This window comes from Bacidia gigantensis (assembly GCF_019456465.1).
Source record: "Bacidia gigantensis strain McMullin 20006 chromosome Unknown contig_278, whole genome shotgun sequence".
Classification (NCBI taxonomy): Eukaryota; Fungi; Ascomycota; class Lecanoromycetes; order Lecanorales; family Ramalinaceae; genus Bacidia; species Bacidia gigantensis.
The window spans coordinates 175,410-201,520 of NW_025408606.1; the positions used below are offsets into that span (position 1 = coordinate 175,410).

Sequence of the window (26,111 nt, forward strand, 5' to 3'; positions counted from 1 at the left end):
GAAGCAGAGAAACGACTTGGACTGACCTTAAACAGCATCATCATACGTTGGAACCGTTCGCCTTTCACCCAATCTTCGCAAAAACTATCTACACAGATTTTCCGCGTTTGTCGCCTGATTTATATAGAGGCGATACCTGTCTTCTACGGTTTAAACAAGTTCGACATCCACGCAGGCAAATTTTGGCGTCTAGACAAACAAAGCGCCCGACCAGATCTTCTCCTCATGAATAGGGTCCTACATAAGAATTTCGACCACATGAACTATGTTGGATTCACCATGTTTGACAAGGCAGAAATGAACGAGTTCGAGTTGTTTTGGGCTCTTCTTCGAGATCGACCTAGACCACTGAAAGTGCTTAGGATAGTAGAAGCGGTGAAAGTTCCGAGACTCGCGGAATGGGTCTTGGGATTATCTGATGCGTTCCCAAGTGTCGAAATAGGGCTCATAACAACGTATTCCCGGACTAGGACCACTTCGCAGACGAATTATCTCGGTGGCAAGGAGGTGGCACTAGGTGAGTAGCTTGCGTAATGCGGACGAACATTGATAGTATTGACGCGCAGAGTAGACAAGAGGTCGGTTTCAACCAACGGCACCCACTGCTAGCTTAATTTGAGTCAATTCAGATTCTATGCGTCCGAGAAATAGAACATCCACCTGAAAATGTGTTACATCTTTTCTGATTCTCCTTGCCTTGAGCTATCTGCTCACCTTTCGCCTTTATCAAAGAATTGTATCTCCTTCTCGAAGCTTCGGGAGCTTGGACCCCAGAGAAACTCGCCACAAAATAATTACATGTAATCCATGCTGGCCGTAGAGCAAGGTGGTAGCTTCGTCGTGAACCTTACGACATGTTTGAAGAATCTGTGGGTATGTTGTCCGTGTCGAGATAGATAGACGCAGTATGCTTGCTGCAACGCTTTAAGGTACTCAGGACAGGACGAAATTTGGAAGCAATCGGACAAAACTCACGAGCTTAGATGATCTTCGACTCTCCTTTCCCTATATTTGCTGGAGAGATGTTCGTATATCATCAAGCGTACTTCAGGAGGTAGATCCAGAAATGAAAACGCCATGCTCTAAGTGTCTTGATGCGTGCAAATGTGATGTCTAACTCGTTGGAAACACTGAACAGATGGCTTTCTCCCATCATGTGTCACCTTCCAAAAGAAAGGTGTGTTAAAGATGTCAATCAAACGTAATACATTTGCTGATGTAAGCATGCCTCGCGTCAAGTGAGTCACCTGAGATTTTCTGTGTTTAAAATTACAACACGCTTTGTGGAAAAGGTAATGCCACGATGGGGCATCAAGGCCTGAACTTTTCATCATTCTTTCCACCTCGGAAAGCTGCTACTTTCCAGCACAATTGTTTCCACTATGACTGCCACTACATCTGATTCTTGGTCGTTCGCAGCCCAGAAGCAGTCTCCACTCTTTAAGCTCCCGCGAGAGATTCGAGACGACATCTATGGTCTTCTGCTAGTCACAAAAGACGTGTACCTACGGCCACAGTACTTACCACGCGAGTATGTGATTTTTCTGTTTTCTTACTGCCACCTGTGTTCTTCATTAGAGCTTCTACTGATATCATTTCCTAGGCTGCCCAAAACCCGACGATACGATATATCGGTGCAGATCCTCGGCGTTTGCAAAGACATCTACTTAGAGGCTCTCCCAATATTGTGGGGCAAAAATACGGTCTATCTCAAATCCCTCCTCTACTGGTCTCCTATTCTTCTTGAGGAATGGCTTGCCCACAACATCTCCTTCAGGACCAGCTTTACCTACATTAAATCCCTTCGACTCAAACTCTTTGGAGACAGCGAACTGACCGGTCTGAATGTCCTGGCTGAGATGATACAACAACGTCCAAGTTCTTTACAAAATCTGACGGTTGAGATCTACACCTCAAAAGCCATCAAGCCACTCCAGCGACTCTCCTGCGATCTCCTAGGACAGGACATCGTCGTTGAATCTAATAAATTTCGCAACCGTAAGCCTCATCGATACATACGACGTGGGGTGATATACAACATGGAGAATGGGAGTCTGGTAAAATCGACGAACGAATGGTACAACAAGAATTTTTACGATGAGAGGTATCACATTAAGAGCATCGAAAATAAAGCTATCAGGTTTTGAACCATACCATATTTTCTGAATTCTCTGGAGACCTATATAGGATTACTAAAGGCTAGCAATAAGGAATAAGGAAGCCTAGAGATAGGCAGTGACGATGGAAGCGTACGCATAAATGAAGGATTGAAATAAGCCGGCAGGTGAAGAAAAAGATTTTGCGGGCTTTGGTGAGATGCACGCAAATTTGGGAGGACATGAACAGATCAAGCCATTAGAATGCGTGCATAATTGATACCCAGAATCAATGAACAACAGAACACTTACTTTAGAAGTTCCATGGTATCGGATCGTTGGGAAGCTGAACTTTATTCCGTTTCTTACTGAAGGAGAAAACTTTGTGTCTCTGCTGATACACGGTAGCGTGACTAATTTGCATTCGAAACTTCCCAACAATGTGCATGACGCGGTATGAGAAGGAGTAGTAGAGCCTTCCTCAACTTCTACGCCAAACTCCAAACTCCAAACACAAATCTCAAGCCTCATAACACCAACCCCGCCAAAACACCCACAGCCACCGCCCACCCCGACATGACCGCCCTCGCCGCAGCACTCTCCTCGCATTGCGCACAGCCATCGCTATGTCCCTTCTTCCTCCCACCTCCACTCCCCTTCTTTCCACCACCATTCGCCTTCTTCGGCGCTCCACTCTCGCTGTTCACCGGTGCCTTCGCAGGAGAATTCGGCGTCTGCTTCGGCTTCCCCGCAGCCTTACTAGCATCAGGTTTCGCAGAGCCCTTGCCTTTATCCCCGCCCCCACCATTTGCCCCAACAGCCGCACCTTGCCCAGCCACCCCACCCTTCCCAGCCGCGGGTTTCTTCGCAGGTGGATCCGCTTTTGGAGCAGGGGCTTTTGGCGCAGAAACAGCGCCGCCGCTTTGCCCTCCCGATGAGGAAGAGGAAGAAGAACCCCTGCCACCGCCCTGGCTAGATGACGAGGAAGAAGCGCCCCGCCCACCCCCACCAGAGGAGCCACCCCCACCGCGTCGCTTGAACAACCGTCTCACGCGCGCGGGGAGGGTGGTAGCACCTCCTTCGCCCACTTCGATCGCCTCTTCAATGAAGGACGGCTTCTCCCCTACCGCAGCGAGCCCAGTAGCCTCGGACTTGGCGGCGGTGGCGGCAGCGGTGGTAGTATTTGTAGAGAAACCATCATGCCATTGCCCCAGCACCGCCAACACAAACTGCAGAAGCGCGAGATCATCAGGGTTGTTCGCAGGGTCGATCCCGAGTTTCTTAGCCAGGATTGCGGAGAGGGTGGGGTTGCGCGGGAGCTGCTGCGGGAAGGCGGCGGATGCGTAAGCTGCTGTGAGGTATTCGGACAGCGTGAGGTTGGTGGGGAGCCTGCGAGGGGCGAGTCCAGAGCCCAATGCCACGATTTCTGCCATTGTACGGTTACCAAGCAGGAGCAGAGAGCCATTCCCAGTTCCCGCGGCTACGAGTTCTGCCAGTGTGAGGTTGCGAGGTACGGGCTTCGGGGCAATTTTGAAACCTAACATGGCGAGCTCTGCCAGTGTTCGGTTGCCAAACAAGAGTATTGAGCCATTTCCAGCTCCCGCGGCCACTAGTTCGGGCAGTCCTGGTGTATCAGGGGAAGGAGTAGGGGCGGGACCAGCGATCGTGGTGTACTTCCTGTGGCGCTTCTCCAACGTGGTCGGATAGGCACTGTCGGCTGAGGAAGTAGACGCAAGGATTGCTGCCTCGATTTCCACGCTGGAGCTCCTACCAGGGGCAGCCGCAGGGGCGATAACACTGACCACGATGGGCTTGCCGCGCTGTTCATCCCGCTTCATGGGATACACTATCCCCGAAGCAGAGAGGGACATGAGAGTAGCCCCATAGTCATAGATGTACCGCTTTTGCTGGCACTCTTTCGTGTCACATATGCTGCCACCAGGCTGTCTTTGATTGTAGGACTCTGCGGGGACGGTCGGCGAGGGGTCGGAGGTCTCGGTAACCTGGTCTCTCTTCTCCTCGGCGAGTGTGGGGAAGGCGGAGATGGAGTCGGGAATGGGAAGGAGAGGCGGGATGATGGGGAGAATGTGGACAAGGGTGGGCGTGGAGGAGAATGAGGTAGGGATTGTAGTCGTGGATCGACACAGGGGGGTAGTTGGAGAGGCTGGAGGATAGGAGGGGAGGGAGATAGAGAGGCACTGCACAGGGTCGAGTAGCTGTGCAGTTGCCTGGAGGATTAGTAGAAGGGGGCAGAGGAGGTAGAGGGTAGTTGAGAAGAGCATGATGATGTGGTTTGTTTGGATAGTGAGGGGTTGTGCAAGAGGTACTTGCAAGAATGAAGAGGAGAAGTAAAGACAGACGAGCGAGGAAATAAAAGCAGAAGTGGATGAATTTGAAGGAGTGAAAGTGGAGACGGACAGTTCGAGGTGGAGCTTTAAGCGAATCTGCCTGAGAAAGCCTCGAATCTAGATAAATGTGGTCGTGGCGTAAGAAATACTCCACACTCATACCTTGTTCAGTGGGTTCATCTCTTCTTGAGAAGAACAGAAGCTTGCCGGAGTGAGCGCGACCGACGGATTTCGAAAGGTAGCTTGGAATACCTGACCTGAAGAGTCGATACTGCTTGGCTATTTCACCATCTCCAACTCCAGCATAGAGTATGACTAGTTGAAGTAGGGGATGAAGTTCTATCGATCAGACTTGTGTGGACGAGATCCGTGGGGTTTCCAGTCAGCTTTCGCTAAGTCAAAGGTAGTAGATGTCAGAAATATCGCCAAGAGCAGGCTGTTTCTGGCAGGAAAAGCTTTCGTGGCTCGAGGTGTATCAGGTGCTGGTGGATTAGATACTGAGCCTCGAAAGCTTGACGGCCAGAGACGGAACGGTGCTTTCCGCATCGAGAAGATGGCTTTGACTGACAGGAAGAGCGAGGATCTGTGCAGAAGCTTGACAGGAGGACCGAAGTAGCTGAAAAAGAAAGACTGAGCATTTTGGATTTGATGCCGGACTTTTGCTTTGACAGGCGTGGCACGAAGCCTGTTGAAGGACCTCATGGCATCCGCGCATTGGCTCTACCAACGATGGACGCTGGGGAAACACCCTCTCAATCATGACTCCAACCCCAAAGCCCACCCTTCAAACCTTATAAAAGCAAGCGCAAAGACCACGTAGTATCCCAAACTTGTAGTGCAATGTTGGCAAGGCGAGAAACGAGCCGTGAATAGCATACAATCACAAGCGGATCAACAGCCCGGTGTCCAGAGCCTTTTGCAGCATCTTTGAGCTGACATTCCATACCACAGCTTGTCCTTCCTTCAGAGCGTGATAAAATTAATTGGCAAGGAGTCGGAGGGGTAGAATTTCGTATGAGAAGACGAGGTCGAGTGATGCGAGCTAGATAGTATGAGAGAGATTTCTAGAAGGGTACCAAAGACTAGCTTGCGACTCAAAAGAAGTATGGGCAAAGGATTTGTAGCTTCGCGACCGACCCGTGTAGCCAGTGTGGTCGACTCAACACAGGCCCTGACCACGGGTTCGAGCTAGTGAGTATGGTGCTGGACTATTGTATGTCTCTCAAATGTCGACAATACTGGCAATAACGTACCAGCTGCGAAGACGTCGAGAATTCCCATGATCGATACCGCAGCAGGTCAGTCCTGATCGCAAGCTTTCTCGAGGAGCGGAAAACAGTTTGACTAGTGGCTGCCATTGGGTTATAACAACTCATGCAAAAGTAGGGTATTAGCATGCTCGTCGTCCATTTGATGCAGTGTGAATAGCTTCGCTCCTAGTCTAGAGCCACATCTTGCAAGCCTAATTGCTATCAGATGACCGTATTCCATACTTAGCGGGCTGGGACCTAGTGAGCACCATTTATGATCACATGAGCTATACTTGGAGAAGCGAATTGCAAGTCATTCAGTTTGTTGGGGTATCTTTAAACGCAGTCGTAATCTAGTTCATCTGGCTCCAAAGCTCAGCGTTCACTACTCCAAGTTAGCATGCTTTCACCCATAAAATGCAGCAAGGCACCAATCTCACCAGGAAATAGTCAGCCACTGGCTTTTTCGCCGGCATCCCCCTCGGATCTTGCGGCGCGGCATCGAATACTCTATATCTTCTTCCAGGACCCTGTTTTGGTGCACTATTGGCAGGTGCGGCAGCAAGACTTCTTGCGACATCTCCATTGTTCCTTGCAATGATTCCACCAGTTGTGGTATCTTCTCCCAGCTCCAGGATGGACGCAACGTTTCCACAACGGTAGCAGTAATTCGGGGCTGACCACACCGTGACTATCTGCGAGTCGAACATTTCCTTGTATCCTTCCATGACCAATTGGTGCGCTCTTGCAATGAGGGAGAGATCGTTGATGTGGTTGAATCTCTTGACAATGTCTCCGCCAAACAAGAAGCCTGCCCCTCGGGGCGACAAACCCCAACCATCGATATCATCCGGGTCACTCCATAGTAGATCGCACATAGATCCCTCGTGTGGTACCTCTTGCTTGCGATCTATCTGCCGTATCCGGTCCACCGAGTCGATGAGCGGGCTCAGGCCTCCGTGAACGCATAACACTGCTCCTCCACTGTTCTTCGACCTTGCTCTTGACCCAGTATCGGCTTTCTTAGCTCTCAGAGGCGGTGATGTGGGCGGCGAAGAGCCCAAAGCGTCAGGTCCTCTCGATATGAACCTCCGTGCATGTCGTTCTCTCACGATGTGCTTGCCGTTCCGAAAGTCAATAATCTCTACCTCCGTATTCTCATCCACCTCATCAACATCTTGTGCAGGGTCAATGGGTGCGGGCTCCAAGTTCGAGCTCGTCCCAAGAACTAATGCTCCCAATGCCAAGTAGTCAAACACGTCGCAACAGTATCTCCAGACATTTGCGCTCCCGTACTTCCTGTGACATTCATCGTAGAATCCATAGACCGTCGTTATCTGTCGTGATTCATGATTTCCCCGTATCAAAGTGATGCGGTCGGGATATCGTACTTTGAGGCATAGAAGGAGCATGAAGCTTTCCAGCGAGTAAAAGCCTCGGTCAACGAAGTCGCCCATGAAAAGGTAATTCGTATCGGGAACATCACCACCAGCTCTGAAGAGCTCCATGAGGTCGTGGAATTGTCCATGTATGTCTCCACATATTGTGACGGGGGCATCGACTTGTACCACGTTCGCCTCTTCTATCAACAATTCCCGCGCTTTGTGACATATTTCCCTGACATGTGCTTCGGGAATGATCTTGCATGCGCGTAGGTCACTGATGGCCCTGGAAAGGATTTGTCAGTATCAGATCGTTATGGAGCAACTGCAGACATCTCAAACCTGTCTAGGTCGCTCATAGTGGCGAGTGTGTGGATGTGAAAGCAATTCGACAACGGAGGGTGGTGTACAGGCACGAAAGTACGATCGTTTTGTCAAAGCCGTGTCAGCATTGAAGATGCTCAGTAGAGGCGCTCATGATCGAGCATGAATCTGCGCCGTATGTCTTTTCGTCTACAAGACATTGTCACGGCGAAGGAAAACTTCGCGACTAATTGCCATGATCATTATACTCGTCTAAAAACGGACTAGCGCATGTCTTGGGCGGATCCTTTCCGGGGGGCCGCCGGGGAGCCAGCACTAAGGGTGCTTCCAGGGCTGCCAGCCCTAACGCTCTTATCATTTTTATGTCTTTCGCGATTCATCAATACTCAACGTGGAGTGAAACGACGAGGAAACATCAAAGAAATCTCGATTTTGCGACCGATTGGTTCTTCTACATATGAATGGTCTCGTGAGAGATTTTACAGGACAAGGGTTCTCACAAGGGAGTTTGGCGACTGCCATTTTTGTTGTCTGCAAGTGTCCACTAGTCAATTACACCATTCAGTCAAAGAGGTGTGACATCCGCCTCGAAAGAGCAAGTGGAGGAACCATCCTGTTTGGCTGAACCAAGGTCAAACACCACCAATCAGAAGGACTATCTGCCGGGGTCTGCAGAGTAGCTGGTGTCTGATATCGAAAATTCCATGGACCAGCGGCATCATGAATTGCTCAAGGACTTGCAGCTCGTCTACAAAGGCACCGTAACGTATATGCCTGAGGCTTCTATTCGCCACCGAGATCAACCCAGTCGCTACATACTACAATTGTTTGTACCATGATTGTCCTACAGCGCTCCTCTTTGAGGCGGTGCGAAGCGCTTCTGGAACACCATTCCGCACGCACAATTCACAAACATGTTCAGAGGCCAATCCCAGGCAACCCATGCAATGGTGTGTGGAGACAAGGCCACATTGACCGCCTTCTGGCCAAGTTGTCTCTATGAAATGGCAACAGTATTCCTTTGTGAGACGTTTTCACGACATAGAAATCTCCACCAGTTTGCGCTCATGCTGCTTGCGTCGTAATATGCTGTGATACTTGTGGCCATCACCTAAAGAGCCCTTGTTCCTTTATATTGCTCAAGTTCTCACCCTTAGTCGCAAGAATATCAGTTCTTTACTTGGTCTTCAATAATTTCGAGGCAAGTATCAGACAGGACCGATGGATCCTAATGATATACACGAGGTCGTGGCATCGTTGGCACCTAAAGGATATCTTCCCAACGCCCAATGCAGTGGTTATACAGTCCTGTCTTGCCCTCCTTCCCCCTTCATTTCGCCACTTGCAGACCGATATGATCATTGGGAGGCACAAAACCAGAGACTTAATTTGTGGCAGATCGAAAGGCAAAGATGGACGGCACATCTGGATCTGGCAATCCGCCAACCAAATCATCGGCCTCAACTGATTCAAGAGGCGTTGCCCGCCCCAAACCGTCCCGGGCTTTGCAAAAATGGGTGCAATCCTTTCTCAATTTTTCTTGGAAATACTCGCATCCGCCATGATCGCCAACTCTGGCGGAATCCACACGCAACATTTCTCATGTAATTTCCATGTTCATACTCTCTGTAGAAGAAACTGACATAACATTAGGATGAATTTCCGACATTATCAAGGAAGCGCATATAAGATGCTATGGAGCACAAGGATGTCAAACACCGTGGAAGGAAGGCTAGATTATTTCTTTGTCAATTATGATCTAGACAACCTTCGTGTGAACAATGCGCCATTCCCCAGGATGACAATCATCGGGCCTATGGCGGATTTCGCAGTGATAGAAATTGGGGAAGCAGTAATGTTCTGGTGGCGCACAAAAGCTGCAATGAATTATCGACCCTCTCGCGCGGTAAGCTGTTCTGAGCTCTGCAGTTTCCATCTTTCTGATGAACGTATCCAGATTGCACGTCGGGCGGCGAACGATACTGGTGTACCTCCATATGAAGATGGGAGAGATTATCAAGCAAGACTCACCACGTGTGAGGAAATCCTGAGAAATTGTGATCTTGCCGTGCAGGCGCAAGTTGCAGCTCAAGCCCAACGAGACGCAGCTGAGGCAGCACAGTTGGCAGCTGCCAACCGGGCAACGGCAGATCAGAGACGGCAACAGGCAGCTCAGAGACGGCAACAGCGAGGTCTACCTCCTTTAGTTCCTCGTCGTCCACGAAGATACCCTTTTAGTGGCTCGGGATCGAGGCGTGGAAAAGGTAGAGGTAGAAGGCGAGGTGGATAGAGGAAATGCTCAACATCAGGCTGGGTGAAATGGGCCGCTTGGTACATTCAAAAAATATAGGGTAACGGCTTGATCACAGGCCTAGAAGAGGATGAGACTTTTGGACAGCTCTTTTGCGTCTTTTATAGAGGATAGGCGAGGGCGAAAAAGCTGTTGGCTATGACATTCGTTTCCCTGCTGTACTGCCTAAAATTGAATGATAGCATGCAAAATCTCTATTATTCATAAAATCGTCTGGAAAGACTTCGAATCCTTTTCAATGCAGCTTTTTTAGAATCTCTCTTCTAAGATGGGCGAACAGGCGCGGACAGCCAAAGCTGGTGTTCGTGTTGCGTTCGACTTCGATTACGGTCGACGTCGCATGTGTATGCACCTGGAAAGCAAATGAAATTTAGTCCTTGACAAGTTTGATTGCAATCTCGTATCTCTTGTTGACGGTATGCCGCACACAATGGTTCCAAGCTGAGCGATTCTTTCTTGTGTCAATACCAAGGTTCATGCCTTGTGAAAGAGAAGTCGAGGCCGGATTAACGAAGTTTGTCCATCAATTGGGTCAACAATGAGATTGAAAGTTATTATTAGACTGTGTATTGTGATGATCATATCCTTACATTCACACGAGCCTTCATGGCTCTTTAGAAGAACCGTGTGGAACCCTTCTGCATATAGCTGGTAAGTCTATGGCAGGCTCATCTTGGGCAAAAGACTGATACTTTTCAAACAAATCTGACGGGCAGGGTGTCTACGTTCTGGACGTGATGGCTAATGTATCCCAGCAAAATCACAAGGTACAGCGACGCCAGTATGAAGCTTTAGAGAAAGCAAAGACACAAAAGGTGAGTCTTCGGCATTCAGCCATGAGTGTTTGCTAACAAATGATGAAAGGTCGCCAAAAGGAGTAAAGCAAATCGTATTGGCAGTGAACAGATATGCAAATGCCACAGAAATAAGGTAGACAAAGCAGTACGTCGTCGCCAAAAGCTCACCATCTCTAGATACAGAAGTTGGTACAGAAGATGGTACAGAACATGGCAAAAGAAATACATCCGACGGAGAGCCAAACCTGCAAAGAAGGCCACAATCCTAACGGTCCAGGACGCTTTGAATGCAATAGACACAGTAAGCAATAGACCACTCAAGCATACATGGCGCGATAGATACCTCCTAGGAAGAGCGCGAGGTTTCCTAGCCAGTCCGCGCCGCCTCAACATGCCATGCACAACTGACCATCAAGCCGATTTCCACATCAACACCTTCTCCTGGCTCGAAAGCTGCCACGTTAACATTTCCATCGCCAGCATACTCCTTGCCCTGCACTCAGCACCCGCTCCTCACTCCAAATCCTTCTCATACGCAACCGGCCCCGCCTTCCAAAGCTGGCTCCACCGCAAAGACTCCTCTGGTCACCAATACGGCATCGACTCCAACACAATGATAATCCCGCTTATCATAAACCGTTCATCTCTCACCCCTGCAGACACTGATACCAGTGAACTCACCAATCAAGAGAGCAACCACCACATCCTCGCCGTAGCACGAAAAGACCCCATCAACCGCTCAGTAGCTATAACGTACTACGACTCCTCCCCCTCCCCCTCCCCGTCCCCCACCATCCAAGACTCCCACCAGCTTCACACCGCCGCCTCAAACATCATGACCACCTCCCACTGGCTCCCTCCCCCCTCCCCCTCCTCAGACTTCTCCATCCATCACCACACCGCAAACGTCGCGCACCAGGTCCGCGGCAGCAACGCCTGCGGCATCCACACCATCCTCAACGCGTGGGCTGTGATGCTCGGTATCGACCCGGCTGTACCGGCTGGAACGGAAGAGAGGGGGTTTAAGGGGGCGTATGTGCAGGCGATTGAGTTGTTCAATTTGGCGTGTCAGGGGAAGCTGAATTTAGGGACTGTGAGGGCGTTTTTGTTTTCTTATGGGTTTTGTGAAGGGGGAAATGGGGATAGGAACGCGGATGGGGAAGGGGATGGGGATTCGGGAAAGGTGCAGAGTGTGTTTGTGAATGAAAGGGTTTTGGAGGAGTATCTGGACGAGCAGCTCCTTCCGTGAATTGTTGTTGGGGCAGCCACCACGACGTGGGAAATAGGCATTCTTAAAAGTCTGGTTGCTTTTTCACTAGCATTTGAAAGTCATCAGCATTCTGGCATTACTTGATTGAAGTCTGATATTGCATTTCGTAGAGGGTGAAGTGTCGACACTTGTGGTGTGTCACGACCCCTCTCTTTTGCAGAGCATCTTCTTCATCCTGTAGAAGTAACTCTTTTGCCATCATTGTACATGATTGTGACATCTCAACTAATCATTCTTCTTGGAGACCGTCGCATCATTCACTGGTATCTTTTGCCTTCCGCAGCCGAACATCTGATGCTACAACTGGAGATACTGGACTGTCCTGAATCTCTTTCAAGACGCCTAGCAAGTAATATCTCTACATCGTACTGATTTCCAGGGATCTCAATCCCCTTTCACGGCACACCATGAGCGCATTCCGGCCTCGCAGAGCCCTCTGCAGAGAATTCGAATACATCCAAAGGAAAGCAATCTCTCAAGGACATTCCTATGAGGACGAGACAATGGATGAATTGGCTGCGCTCCTTGATTCTCACAAGACTCCACGTGTCTTCTTGACTGTCCTGCCTTGCAATAGCGCAGGAACGCGAAAATCATATCCTGGTATGGAGCGGCTTATCGTGAGAATTCAAGTAATGAAGGAGATAGACCTGATTCAAGAGATCATTCTTCAAGACGGACAATACCATTTCTCGAAGCTTTGGGGCCCTTTTCCAGTAACCAGCCTTTCGGATCAGTTCTGGTTGATGATGGAAGGACCGGCGCAAGAATCAGAGCAGGGACCGCAAGACAACAATTTAGAACGGGAGGGGTCCAAAGATGAGCGATCTAAACAAGATACACCGGAACGGGAAGATTCAGAACGGGAAGGTACCGAACCTCCAGGCTCTAAGAATGGGGAGTCGCAGCAGGGGGAACCGGAACAAGAGCCAGGAGATGAACAGCCAGAAGTAGAAGACCCAGAAGATGAACAACCAGAAGGAGAAGACCCAGAAGATGAACGGCCAGAAGGAGAAGACCCAGAAGATGAACGGCCAGAAGGAGAAGACCCAGAAGATGAACGGCCAGAAGGAGAAGACCCAGAAGATGAACAGCCAGAAGGAGAAGACCCAGAAGATGGAGAAGACGAACAGGAAGAAGAAGAGGAGGAACCAGAGGAATACGTGTCAGAAACGGAAAAGGAATCGTCGGAAGAAGAGTCTGAATTCCAAGATTCGGACGGGGACTCGGATCCTGAGGAGTATAGAGCGCCGGTACTCAGGAAACCAGACGTATGAATGAACATTATGACTTGTAGGCGTTTGAGATGCATTAGTAGGATTGATTAGAGTTGAGTGACGGCGCGGTCAGCTTATTGCTAAAGAGAATTTGGTTCGATTATTCCAAGAGTATCTGTTGAAGACATCAATCTCCTATCCTCAAGCGCGTTCTCCATCCTTTAACCGGCCTTCTCACCTCCCGTTCCCAAGCATCTTCCTCAGCGTCAACCTCATGCTCCTCATCCCTCTCCCCTGACTCACCATCTTCTCCGTCCTCCATTTCCTCGCTGTCTAAATCCCACAACAAGATTTCGGATGATTTTACCAGAATCCAGTCACCATCATATTCATCCAAATCCCAGTCACCACCACCATCACCCCCATCAAAATCCAAAACCCCCACCCCTTCCTTCTCGGGAACAATCTCACAACCCCAACCCTCCGCCTCGCAATCGCGCATATACATCCTAACAGTCCTATCCCCCATCTCATCAGCCAAACCCTCAACATAAACCCTAAACCCGTCCAACACCCACGTGCGTGAACACCAGCTCTCGAAGTCAAAAGGTGCGGAGCCGGCCGGAGTTTCAATCTCATCTCGCAGTAGATCGACGCCGGGAGAGGAAACCCGCAGCATTTATTTAGACATGCTCGCAAATATCCTATCTGTGAAAAAGCTCACCGCCAAGCAATAGGACTTTTTCCCGTAGTTCTTAGTCTCACGAGGTCAGCGTAGAAGAAGGATGGGTGGGGTTGTTGAAGATGGGGGTCGAGGGAGAAGCCGTTGCGGTTGTAGAGGACGCGTGTGGCTTTTGTGGAGATGAGTTTGCTTACGCGGAGGAGGGGGATGGGTAGATTGTAAGGGTGTCGTTGGCTCTGCATTTCTTTGTGTATGTGGAGCGGGGGTTGCGAGGGTGGTGGTGGACAAGTGGGGAGTTGTGGTACAACGTATTTGGAATCGGATTTTAGGAGATGGTAGTGGATGCTATGACGGACTTCGGGAGGGAGGGTTAGGGATGAGACCGCCATTGGTACTTGTTGGTAGGGGATGGAAGGTATAAGAATGTATTTATGAGGTGAAGCGCCTTTTGAAGTAATGAGGCTTGAAATTATGCCAATGAGAAAAGAAAGGGGTATTGCCTATGTACTTCTAGATGGCGATTACCCATGTGAACGCTCACATACTGATTTGATAGCTGTAAGTCATTACTTCATAGCTCATTCCTTACATACCTAGCCCAGCCCAGCCACAGACTTTTACAATCATACCACTCACGTCTCTTGTTACCATTCCACATGTCCAAGTATATATCTCATCTCCCATTACTCACACGTATCTCATCAACCATCAACAAGCCACAGATATAGTCCAATTTCAGTAATTTCCATACCCGTCATTAGGGCCGCCTATGTTCCCGAAGTCGTACCCAGGCATCGGTCTATTAGGTCCACTACTGCTGACTCTCGGTCCGTTGAAGCCATTTGCATTGGGATCCATTCCACTGTTCCAGTTGGTGTAGAATTGTTGCGAATCGCGAAGCCACCACTCCTGGTCAGCCATGAGGCCATGTACACCACCAAAGAGAGCCGTCGGACTCGAGACAGCGGGTTGTCCTTGTGGAGAGGTACCGGGTGGTAGCTGATTATTCCAGGTTGGCGGCTGCTGTCCGCCTGGCATGACGTAGTTCTGTTGGCGTGGCATGGTAGCAAGCTCTGCAGAGCTTCGTGGGGGAAGCGCCATGGATTCGCCGCTTGGCAATCGCTGCGATCTAGCATTGGGAGATTGAGTGAGAGGCTGAGCAGGCGGGAAAAAGCTTGGAGGGGCTTGAGACATAGGAGGAATGTGGCTAGGTTGCTGAGGCATCGGCGGAGGCGGTTGCATGGCCTGCATCATCGGAGGAGAAATAGTTTGACGCTCTTCGAGCTTTAGATCGAGTTCGTGGTCAGGTGTCCGTATGCTGCCATATTTGGCTTCAGCGCGCATGAAAGCCTTTGTTGCTGCTTCAGGCAACTCGATTTGCCATCGTCTGGTGACCAAGTGAAGGATGCTGAGAGTCCGACGAGCACAGATCCAGCCTTCTGAGATCTCCTCGAGATGATTCAAGCCGTGCTGAATATCTCGTTGCGCTGTCTTATCAGGAAGGTTGAGTAGATGGACTGTACACGCAGTATGGGCAATGTAGACAACTATGTTGCATATCTGGCGGAGACCGTATGTTCTGCGGTAGAGTCGCAGCAGCTTCGAAATCGTGGCAGCAGAGTGGGTGATGAATTTGCGAGGCGAGACATGACTCGGGAGGGGAGAGTTGGCTTGCTTGTACTTTAAGAATGGTCGGAACAGGTGGATGAAGAGAAGTTGGAAGAACATACTAATGAAATCGTCAGACCAGCAATGACAGAGGAATGATTTTGACTCACTGCATGACGAGCACGTTAGGCAGCTGACCCTCTTTAGGCTCCATCTCCTTCGGCAAGTTCTTGCGCCATGCTTCAAGCCTTGTGTGCAGCTCACTAAGCTTCTTCAGTTCCGCTTGCTTGCCGAGAGGCTTCTCTAGTAGATGTGGATGATAAAAGTAGAGTAGCAAATCACTGCTGATTTCACAGAGTTGCGATATTTGCAGAGCAACCGCGCGAGTACGAGCTGGCTGAACGTTGGATTGCTCGACTCCGCCATCTGAATAAGAACGCCACATTTCGGCATCCTCGGTTGGGAAGACATCGAACTTGGGCGCAGCGATGCCGGACTGTGGAATCTGTGGTTGTCGGCCGAGATAATTTGACCAACATCTGTACCATTAGCCCAGCAGCTACACAGAGATACTACACTCACTTGTCAAATAAGAAGCAACCCCAAATGGTAATCCTTCTTGCATCGACCTCCGATTCATCGAGATTGTCAGAACCCGAGTCAATATTCAAGCCGAGATCGTAAGCCATTCTGAAGCTCATACCACTATAACCCCAGCCGCGAGCCTCACGCCCGCACCCTGCTTCACGTACTGACATGAGTGCAAGAGCTTGAACGGTCGCCAGCCTTGGCTTTTCATGCTCATCATTTTGTAGGATGAGCCTCTTTGCTTCTTGGAAGAAATGATCGCCAGCAGTCGCCGAATCATCAGGGACTGCCCGCGCGGCAGACCATGAGGTGAAATGACAGCCGAGAGCTAGCATTGCGTTGACTAGAAGCTCGGTACAGTGTTCCGTCCTCCGCTTGGCATCTTTTGCTGGCTTTCCTTGCTTAAACTCGCTCCAAAACAGGTCCCTTGACAAGGTTGTGAAGTAAGTGTAGTGCCAAGTGAAGTACATATTCATGAGGTGCATGACCAGCTGTGCATCATTTGTGACGGTGGTCCAAGATGTGGCGGGCTCTTGTTGAAGTCTCATGTACGGTTCTTCATCCATCGAGCTTGTTCCATCATCTAGCTCGCCATTGTCGCCGATAAAGATGAGATTCGATGTGCCTCCAATGATACTGACGGAGCCATTCTCCAACCGCATTTTGCCCATCTTTCCCGAAAGCTCTTTCTCGAATCGTGGCACCACAGAAGGAGTCCCGATCTCTGGGGTCGCGCCATCGACATCTTCATCATCCGCACCGAGGGCATTGTTCCTTGCTATAATAGACTCTGCCACATCATCCAAACTCTCGCACGTCCGAATCTGCTTGACTAGGTCTGGGACTTCATTTTCAGGGAAATTGAGGATGGCTTGGATCAAGGTCTGAAGGGTAGAATTCCGCGTCTTGAGATTGTCAATATCTTTTTTGTAGACACCTTTCCGGCGATGGTCTGAATTAGGGTCGTAGATGCATTCGGTGCCATAGACGGAGGAGCAGGCTGCGCAGCTTGGAGTGTTTCCATCACACTATTGATAAGGAGCTCATGTCAGCCAATTTCCTTGCTAGGAGATTAGCTGCTCAGGGGAACGGACCTTTGATTTGCGTTTCCTACATGCTATGCAAGCCGTGCTCACACATCTCCGTTTGACGGAATTACCTCCATCAGAAGATTTGTCCTCATTTCGCGATTGCGACTTGGTTTTGGTGTTGGACTTTGGGGTGAGGTGGTCCGGGCTTCCAAGATCCTGCGGGGTGGAGAAGTCAGATTCTTCGGTTTTCGTTTCGGTCGCCATCTCCTCGGAAATGTCTTTTGATATCGAGCTGGACCCTGAAGAAGGACGATTGGGTCTTTTTACCTCCGGTAGTGGCTCAGCCACCGGTAACACGACGACTTGACATGTTTATAGCTGTATCAAGGCCTCCCGTCGTCATCCTCATTGCATCAGAAGTGACCCTGAGCGCCGATAACGAGTCAGCTGTGATACAAGAAGTTGCGATAACATGTCATGGCGTTTCTTGCCCTCCGGCAGAACAGTTCTTCCGGGTCAGCCAATCAGCACGCGTCAGTCATGTGTCCCGCAGCGAAATATCGAATTGGTCGATATACTACCCTTTTACCGTACAATGAAGGCTAAAGCTCTTAAATCTTGTAATTGCACTTGGTCATGAGTACTCTGACGACCAGGACTTATCGTCTGGTCTTGATCAGCCTTCTCTTCCAATTGCAGGACCATGCCGGAGGACAAAGTCGAGGGGGAGAGAGATGTCGAAGTCCAACGTCATTCAACTGATAGATTAGCTGCCATCGAGCATGGAATCAAAGGCATTCTCCACTCTTCCAAGACTCGAAAAGTCCACACATTGGTACGACGGCGCGCGGTTGACCGTATAACAGTAGCGGTAGGTATTCCTCTCGAGTAGGTAGATATTCTGACAACAATAGATTGATTATTTTCAAGAACTTCCACAGCTTCTTGATCGAAAGCTCAAGGCGTTCATCGGAGAAGTTTCCGACGCCTTCGTTGAGTATTTGGAAATCCACAAGCACAGGTATTTGCAGGATGCTGGGCGTCGTAAAGAGGACGTGCTGCCGCTGCCAAGAGCAGTCTGCTACATTCTCTATACTTTCTGTAAGGTTCGCGGCCAAAATATCATCACTCAGTTGCTTCATAATGAGCCTCGATACTTAGAACCCATGTTCGAAGCTTTTCTTCTCTGGAATCCTTGGATTACCAAGTCACGAGGACCCATCCCTTTTGACGAAGACATATGTACATGGCAAGAGCGATACGTTATGCTCATCTGGTTGTGTCATTTGTTGCTTGTTCCAAACGATCTCACCAACGTCTTTCCGGAAGAGTTTGGAGACGAATTGACAATGCCACCGCTTCTCATGCCCGTCCCGCGTTCTTTACCTGCAATCTCTAGGCGGCTGATCCAAACCGCCACATTCTTCCTCGATAAAGCTGGACCGGAGCGAGGACCTGCAGTGAAGCTTCTCTTACGGCTGACGCTCAGGACAGATATGTCGCGTGCAAATCTCGACCAGTGGATGATCCCATGGACTGTGAGCTTAGTCGAGGAGGTTGATTTGGCTCAAACGAGCGACGTTTTCTTCGCCCATTCAGCGCTTTCTTTCATGGGAGATTTTCTCAAGACGGCGGACGAGAGAACTTTGATATGCAATTTTTCGTCTGTTTGGAAACTAGCGCAGACGACTCTGAACGATGAGCAATGTCAATCAGCCTTGTTTGCCACCGGCGGTATTGGTGCTCTTACCGTCAAGCTTTATCGAGAGCTTGGTTCTGTAGCATATCCAATTCGATGGGGCGATCAAGAAGACATCCTGCAAGCGGTCATTTCTTTCCTGCTATCCATGCTTGCCGATGAGAGCACAACGGTTCGCTTCAAAGCAAGTAAGGCACTTGGAGTCGTTTCTTCGCAGATCGGACAGGATCTTGCGGAGGAGGTGTTGGATCAAATACTGTCAGATCTCTCAGAAGACTTCAATGAGATCGATCAATCCTCTATTTCAGCACACGATCAGCAGTACAAGAAAACTCCTCTTACGCATCAAAATGCTACCTCAGACGAACAATATCTACCTCCGAAAGTTCAACTTGCGATTGAAACCCCAGACATCGACTACCAAATGTCAAATGCTAATCTTTGGCATGGATACGTCCTTGCTATCGCACACTTGCTGTTTCGCCGCGCTGTTCCTGTGACTTCTCTCTCACGTATCGCTTCCGTCCTCACTAAAGCCATGAGCTTTAATCAGCAGAACATACAGGGAGCTAGGGTAGGTGAGAATGTTCGGGACGCGGCAATCTTCTCAGTCTGGGCGCTTTCGAGAAAATACAAAACGAACGAGACATTCTCTCCTGATCATTCATTCATGCATGACCTATCATTTCAACTAGTCTCCCTCGCATGTTTCGATCCAGCAGGTAATATCCGCCGGGGAGCTTCAGCCGCACTACAGGAGATGGTTGGTAGGCACCCAAACAAGATCAAAGAAGGGCTCGGATTAGTCCGGATTGTCGACTATTACGCGGTTGCATCCCGAACTAACGCGATGCTCAAGGTCGCCTCTGAAGTCTTGCGTCTTTTGAACGATGATCAGACAGCGCTACTTCTGTTTTTGGGTCTGAAAGGCTGGAGAGGTTTTCAAAGCCGTGATGTCGCTGACCGCCGCCTCGCTGCTCAAAGTATAGGATATCTGAGCGTAGCCTCTTTAAATACCTTCAATCAGTTCACGTTCTTTTGGCAGGCTGCGTATGCTGCTTCCAATGGAGAAGCCGTGCTGCACTCTAGCCTCCTCATGGCACTGGGTGCAATGCTGGACACAATTCACGGAATGTGGCAAAGTCATGACAATGACCGTAGGATGCATGACATTCTCAGCAAGGATCGTACGAGAATAGAGGCACGAACCTCGGATGCCGTTGCGAGTGGAAGTCTCCCAATGGACTGGAAAATACCTATAGCTGCCTTAAAGAGTCTACAAGGGGAAGGCGCTTTGTCTTCAGGAGCAGATTCTGGTAGCATGCAAGAAGCTGTATGTCTTTTTGTACAGTCATTTGCGTCAATTGCAGGCTACAGCCATCGCAATCTGCCCTTCTACATACCCTTACCGAGTGAAGAAGAGGTCAAGGAACAAATCAGGGACGTCGAAAGGTGCCTTCTCTCATCAGACTCAGCCGTTCAAAGGGTATGTGCAGGGGCTCTTCACGCCTTACTCTGCCTTGCATCATCGGGATTGCTGCAGAACACGGTTCACAGATGGCTGCAATATCTCGGAAACCCTGAAGCTCGCAAACTTCAAAAGGTCATTTGTCTCACCGAGTCAATAGGTCTAATGTTTCATCTCTTCGAGGCCCCAAGTCGTCAAAGTGTCGTGAGCTATATTGACTGCCGGAACGCTACTTTGAATATGATCAACCAGCTTCTCAGCGAACCTTGGGAAGAGATCAGGTGTGCAGCCCTCCGCGCTGCAACAGAGGGACCTATCAAATGCAACAGTAAGCCCCTTCACCCCTAATTCAACCTCACTAACATTGCCAGTAACCAACGCTGCACTCTTCAGCGCTATCGAGAACTCCCTCACTGACTTCTCGATCGACCACCAGAGCCGTGACGTCGGCTCCAGCGTCCGCCTCGAAGCCATTACCGCCACCGAGCTCCTCCTTCAGACCCCCTCAGACAATCTGCTCGACTCACAAGCCCGACAACGCCTGATCATCCTCCTCTGCGCTCTCGCCGTCGAATACTACGACAAAATCCGCGTCGAAGCAACATCCTGCCTTCGTCGAAACTGGCAGGCATTCGGTCTCTTCAGCTTCACATATCCGTAAGTCGACACTCACAGCATCACCAACGTCCCATATCATCTATTCCATGCGCACAACTGACTTCCCCCTCTCAGTCCCTCCACATCCAGCACGGACCCAACGACAAGCCCCGCTCACTTCCGCCTCTTCCTCACCATCTTCTCCTCCTACACTCCTTCTCATCCTCAACTCACCCTCCCAATCCTGACTTCCTTCCTCACCTCCACAACCACCTCCACTCTCTCCACTCCCGCCCTATCTGCCTTAGCATCACACATCACCAATCCCCCGCCCTCTCGCAAATCCCCTGACAGTCTCATCCAAATTCTCAACGGCATCTACACCCTCCTCTCCCCCAGCCCTGACCCCAACCCCGACCAACGCGCCGCCGACCGCACACGCACGCAAGCCCTCCTCCTCCTCGCCCACATCGTCTCCGCGGGCTTCTTGCCGTCCCTCTTCCCCTACCTCCCTCCCTCCCTCCCCAGCCCCTCCAGCCCCCCCATATCGACAACTCCTCCCACCACCCCTACACCGTCCCTACCTGCACCATCCAACCCGCAGGCGCAGCACGACCACCACACCCAAGAAGACGGGGCGGGGAAAAAGGAACTGAAGAGTGTGAAGCCGGCATTCACGCTAAAGTCCCTCTTCGCAGCAGTAACAAAATCGCACTACCAATCCCACGACCTCAGGAAATTGGGGGCCGCGGTGGAGGTGTACGCCGCATTCGCTTCCCTTTCCTCCTACCTCCTCCCTACCCCCGCCTCCAACTCTACTCCCGCCTCCAGCACTAGCGCCGATTCCGCCAGCGCCTGGATGGGAAAAGCTAGAGCGCAGACAGATAGGAGAGTTGAGATTGGGGAAGAGGAGGGTAAGGGGAGAGTTCAGAAGGAGGGCATGGCAGATAAAGTGGAGGAAGTAAAGAAGTTGGGCAGGCAGAGATTGCTAGGGATGCTGGTGTGTCCTTTCGCCACGGTACGTACTTCCCCCCTTTCCCTTCTCCTTGGTCTATACTACACCTTTACTTTTACACGTTTGTCTCGCGTGGAGACGGCTACTCCATGTTCTTGCCCTGCCACAGTTTCGCTCTTCCCTCCCTCCCCTTATAGCATCCCGTGCCACTCATCTTCCGTTCTGCACCATTCCTTCCCCCTATCTCTTCTTAGCGCTCCTTTTACCCTTCCTCCTTCCGCCTTGCCCCTCCTTTCCTCCCCTTTCTCCCTCCACATCACACCAACCCCCTCCTCCCCCAATCCATATTCACTGACACCCACCCCGAGTTCTAGATACGTAACGCAGCCGCAGACGCGATATACATTATCACGGGAGATGAGGGGATGATGGGAGTTGAGTGGGGTGATATAAAGAGGGCGAAGGGGGATGTTGAGAGGGTTAGGGATGTGCTTTTAGGGTGAAGGGGGGTCTGGTGAGTCATGATCAGGACGGGGGAGAACGAGGAGGGAAAGGGGGAGGGGGTTAGATATGATGGATGAATTCATTACTCATTACTATAGCTACGCTACGCTATGCTCTTTATGCATTGTTTGGTATGGGTATGGGTATCATTTCGTACAACATCAGTGGCAGGACAATAAACAACATCATAAGCCGTGCTCAGTCCCTCCACCTCCCCTACCCCGCCTCGACTATCTGTGCGATATGCACGCACGCCAGCTACCTCCCCCCGTCCAGATCATGCATCTGCCTCTTTATTCCTCACATCCCTCATCCACTCTCTCACTCCCTCTCTCAGCACACTACCCTCCTCCCTACTGGCTCTGGTTTCCCCCTCACCATCATCGTGACGGCTCTCGTGGTCCAGCTCTCCAGCGACTTCTTTAGCGATCCTAGCCAAAGCACCAAGGATAGTTTCTCTAGTTTCGGCATTACGCGATAAGTCTGACGGTGGGTCCGGGTTGTGGTTGCTTGTCAGATAAGGGTTTGGTGTAGAACGAGGTGGAGTCGATCGACGCGGTGGTGAAGGTGCGCGGGATGAGCTGTAGGAAGGGTGGGCGAGGATTCTCTCGATTGCGTCGGTGAGATGGGGTTCGGGGTGTAAGATTGGTTCTTCGGTGAAAGACTCTTCGGATGAGTCATATGTGGAAGGAGCATCGTGTGGGCGTGAATGATTGGGGCTGCGGCGGCGGAGGGTCAGTCGGGTTACTGTTGAGGTAGCCGAGTCAGCGATGATGGTTGTGGCTACAGGTATCCAGCCGTCCACAACAGTGGGGTGTGGTGTCAATGCAACAGAAACAGGCTCATCCCGCATTGCTGCCTTGATGTCTTGTTTCAAGGCAGTGTGAGGGCGGACTGCTTGGAGGGCGAAATCAGGGTGAAAGGAGCGGAGCCAGCCTGCAGTATTGTTTGATGAGGCTTGTTTCCGTGGCGGCGAAGCAGAAAGCCGCGGCGTATGCGATTCTTGAGACAAGTCACTGTTGAAGCTACTGTAAGGCGACGCCGATGGTATTGAATGAGATGAGGGCGAATATTGAACGTCAATGACTCCGTCGTCTTTGTCGAAAGAGAGAGTCAAGGGCTCAGGCTCGGGTACCATCGTTCTCGATATAACTCTCGGTGTTGTGATCTCGTTCGTAATCCCCGGAGATGACTCGGGTCCTTCGCCTTTCAGCACACTCGTTTCACCACGAGATCCATTGAGCTGCGCATCTTCCACCATCCTTTCGAGCTTGCCAATGGCTGGTCTTGATAGTTGAGATCCTTTGATACCTAAGCCTTCTCCCGAGGAGGTCATGACCTCGCTGTTCTCCGTTGAGGAGCCACGTCTACTGCCCCAAAACCCGTTGCGTACGCTACCCCACCAATCCTTGCCTTGTGAGCTAGGGCTAAAATTGCTCATCTCGTTGCTGTCGGACCGTGAAAGGGTTCTTTGGAGCGAAACTGCGGCCAAGCTACCACTGCTCTCAGGTCGCATCTCCGTCAAATCAGGGCTTGCTGTAGAAAATCGAGGGACAGGATGCTCGATACCGGGCATGATCGTTGAGGTCGTGGTACTGCTGCTCTTACGGGTTCCTGTAGCAATGATAGGCAAGGCAAGGCTACGGATTGAGCCAGCATCGGATGGTCGCCGCGCATGCTTAGGCTTCATTGGACTTTGGTCGGCTTCGGTCAACGTCGTCCGGGAGGCATCTAAATCGACCCCAGAGAATGGTGCCACTCGGTCTTGTGGCGTCTTTCGAGGGGACAGTCGGTGGAAATGAGAATCGCGGAGTTCGTACGAGTGAGAGCGCCGTTCGCGATTCATGGATGTGCTCAACTCTTCGTCAACCTGATGGAGTGGTATCGAGACGTTGCGAGGCAAAAAGGCAGCCAATAGAAACACCATGCGCCGAGCTGCCATTTTGTCCAATGAGACTATCACCGTCCTACACGGCAATTCTTCCGCCGCCTTCGTACAGGTTCGATGTTGTTGTTTATAGACATGTCTATACCAATGTGAAGCTGAAGAAGAGAGCCAGCCCGTGTGACATGCAAGGAATGCTGTGAGCATGTTGAGAAAGAAAGGGCTTATTTCATGACCTGAGGAGAAGTGACTGACGCTACGCGTTACGCCTCGCCAAAGTGCCCAACGAGCTTGGCCCGTGGTAACTGAGCGGATTCTGAGGGCAAGTGCCATTCTCTTGCACTGAACATTTGCCGTCTTTTGAAGGATTCTAGAGTCCTGTAATGCGGAAGCATTCAATTGAAGTGTTCGGCGAGGATAGGTAGACGCTTCTTGAAATTGATCTAGTAGAAGGCTCTTCACTTGCGCATGGACAATATCTTCGAACGATGTGAGAGCGCGAAGAATGCAGCCCGAGCGATCCAGTAATTGATCAATGCGACTGTCTAGGTAGTCCTCCGCTCTCTCGGGGATTTGGCTCCGATCATAAGGCGGCACTCTGTCTTCGTGCAGGCGACCGTCAGCTGTTTTTGAGTTCTTTGCCGAGAGAAAGGGGCTCATGTGCTGCGCAAAAGGGAGATATAAGACTGTAGCAACTGCGAAAACAAGCTTTTTTGCCTGCCTTGGATGACTGGTGTGCCGAGCAGACTCTGCATGAGAAAGCCGCCGAGCCTTGCCTGGAGATTGATCTGGGTCATTTAGCCACTGACGAATATCACTGGCAAGATCAATGGTGAAAAGTTTGGTAACAAGGACGTAAGCGCTCATTCGACGTGATAATTGACCCTCGCTAATCCTCAACATCGGTGGCAAGCTTGAGATATTCTCACTCGTGCTTGAACGAAGCAAAGAGGATTTTGGCCGGCCAGGACTGACGAATCGCTTGCTCTCTGGGCTGCCTGGTCTGCTGAATGGAGGGGTGCGAGGTGTGTAGGGTTTGACATGGATCTTTGTAGAGGCCGGGGTGTAGAACCCTGGAGCTCCAAACATACAAGCCAAGATATCTTCCGTCTCTTCTCGTTCTTCTCTTGCGACCTTCGTTTGCGTATTCTCTCCATCGCTTGTAGTTGGTCTTGCTGTACCACCCCGAGACTCTGAGCTACCAGAGAAATTTGTGTATCCGATGCTGGAAAACAGCCCAGGCTCAGCGGAGGGATTGCTTGGCTGAGTCTGCGACTGTGATGCCTGGCGGCTATGTGGGGCTGTTCGAGCTTTTTGCGCCCGAGTCGAATTTCCTAGGCCTCCGAAGGCCCTACCCTCTTTCAAGTGGCCATTGCCTTCGGAAGTGGGAGGCGGACTTGCTCGGGTCACGGAGAAAGGGCTTGGAGGATGCGTATCGAAGAGTACGCGGTGAAAGTCGTTGACTTTCTGTGCAACCAGGAGTCTGACGTCTGTTGAAGCTTGTAATTCCAACCCACCTGCGTCATCTGCGCTTTTGGCGGCCGATGCGACAAGGTGGGGTTCTGCTTGGTCTATTGGGTAGGTATGGTGCTTGTTTTCTTGGAGTGAATTAATGTGTGGATACAACAGGTCGTATGTAACGCTCTCCTCGGCGATTGAATAGTACAGGCCGTGAATTCTGAGGTTTTGAGAGGATGAAGAGGTGGAGGCTGGGTTGAAAAGGCGTCCCAAGCCTGACACGGGACCCAACATTGGAAGAGATGGTCAGCAAGCATAAGTCATGTTAGGAATGATGTGACCGGGCCAAAGGAGCCCTTGCTCCTTTCCCGGCCATGTTATTGCCCTTCGGATGAAGCCCCGAGTGCTGCGGGCGATGCATAGGGGGTGCTGGAACCTCAAGCGAGAGCAATTGAGCTCAGCACGGACAGAGAACGCGCTGGTAGGATCAAACAGAAGATCAGATACTTTAAGGCGTCTGAATCGGGCAACAATGTTGAGATATGAAGCGGATAATTAGAAAAGCGGTCAGAGAGGTTGGCGATATTCCAATTCTCTAGCCCTACCGCCTAACTCTTTCGGGTAGCCGCAGTCCGCCGCCC

General features: G+C 50.6%; 8 protein-coding genes across 8 annotated transcripts; 4 read left to right on the forward strand and 4 right to left on the reverse strand.

Annotated features, from left to right (window-relative positions):
* Nucleotides 1-225: 225 nt before the first annotated feature.
* Nucleotides 226-2,147, forward strand: KY384_007522 (uncharacterized protein; the record flags this gene model as incomplete). The annotated part of the gene is made up of 3 exons (XM_044816013.1): nucleotides 226-517; nucleotides 1,420-1,531; nucleotides 1,604-2,147. The coding sequence occupies 3 exons, from the start codon at nucleotides 226-228 to the stop codon at nucleotides 2,145-2,147; spliced, it is 948 nt and encodes a 315-aa protein (XP_044666653.1).
* Nucleotides 2,148-2,623: 476 nt separating this feature from the next.
* Nucleotides 2,624-4,378, reverse strand: KY384_007523 (uncharacterized protein; the record flags this gene model as incomplete). Its single annotated transcript, XM_044816014.1, has 1 exon — nucleotides 2,624-4,378. One exon carries the CDS (start codon nucleotides 4,376-4,378, stop codon nucleotides 2,624-2,626), a length of 1,755 nt encoding a protein of 584 aa, XP_044666654.1.
* A 1,711-nt stretch (nucleotides 4,379-6,089) lies between these two features.
* KY384_007524 (uncharacterized protein) lies at nucleotides 6,090-7,435 on the reverse strand (the record flags this gene model as incomplete). Its single annotated transcript, XM_044816015.1, has 2 exons — nucleotides 6,090-7,362; nucleotides 7,419-7,435. 2 exons carry the CDS (start codon nucleotides 7,433-7,435, stop codon nucleotides 6,090-6,092), a joined length of 1,290 nt encoding a protein of 429 aa, XP_044666655.1.
* A 1,673-nt stretch (nucleotides 7,436-9,108) lies between these two features.
* KY384_007525 (uncharacterized protein) lies at nucleotides 9,109-9,718 on the forward strand (the record flags this gene model as incomplete). Its single annotated transcript, XM_044816016.1, has 2 exons — nucleotides 9,109-9,480; nucleotides 9,608-9,718. The coding sequence occupies 2 exons, from the start codon at nucleotides 9,109-9,111 to the stop codon at nucleotides 9,716-9,718; spliced, it is 483 nt and encodes a 160-aa protein (XP_044666656.1).
* A 2,467-nt stretch (nucleotides 9,719-12,185) lies between these two features.
* KY384_007526 (uncharacterized protein) lies at nucleotides 12,186-13,055 on the forward strand (the record flags this gene model as incomplete). Its single annotated transcript, XM_044816017.1, has 1 exon — nucleotides 12,186-13,055. One exon carries the CDS (start codon nucleotides 12,186-12,188, stop codon nucleotides 13,053-13,055), a length of 870 nt encoding a protein of 289 aa, XP_044666657.1.
* A 1,357-nt stretch (nucleotides 13,056-14,412) lies between these two features.
* NIT4 (Nitrogen assimilation transcription factor nit-4) lies at nucleotides 14,413-17,168 on the reverse strand (the record flags this gene model as incomplete). The annotated part of the gene is made up of 4 exons (XM_044816018.1): nucleotides 14,413-15,406; nucleotides 15,456-15,824; nucleotides 15,868-16,901; nucleotides 16,968-17,168. The coding sequence occupies 4 exons, from the start codon at nucleotides 17,166-17,168 to the stop codon at nucleotides 14,413-14,415; spliced, it is 2,598 nt and encodes an 865-aa protein (XP_044666658.1).
* A 439-nt stretch (nucleotides 17,169-17,607) lies between these two features.
* KY384_007528 (uncharacterized protein) lies at nucleotides 17,608-20,732 on the forward strand (the record flags this gene model as incomplete). Its single annotated transcript, XM_044816019.1, has 3 exons — nucleotides 17,608-17,775; nucleotides 17,819-20,399; nucleotides 20,443-20,732. The coding sequence occupies 3 exons, from the start codon at nucleotides 17,608-17,610 to the stop codon at nucleotides 20,730-20,732; spliced, it is 3,039 nt and encodes a 1,012-aa protein (XP_044666659.1).
* A 1,672-nt stretch (nucleotides 20,733-22,404) lies between these two features.
* KY384_007529 (uncharacterized protein) lies at nucleotides 22,405-25,764 on the reverse strand (the record flags this gene model as incomplete). The annotated part of the gene is made up of 1 exon (XM_044816020.1): nucleotides 22,405-25,764. The coding sequence occupies one exon, from the start codon at nucleotides 25,762-25,764 to the stop codon at nucleotides 22,405-22,407; it is 3,360 nt and encodes a 1,119-aa protein (XP_044666660.1).
* Nucleotides 25,765-26,111: the final 347 nt, after the last annotated feature.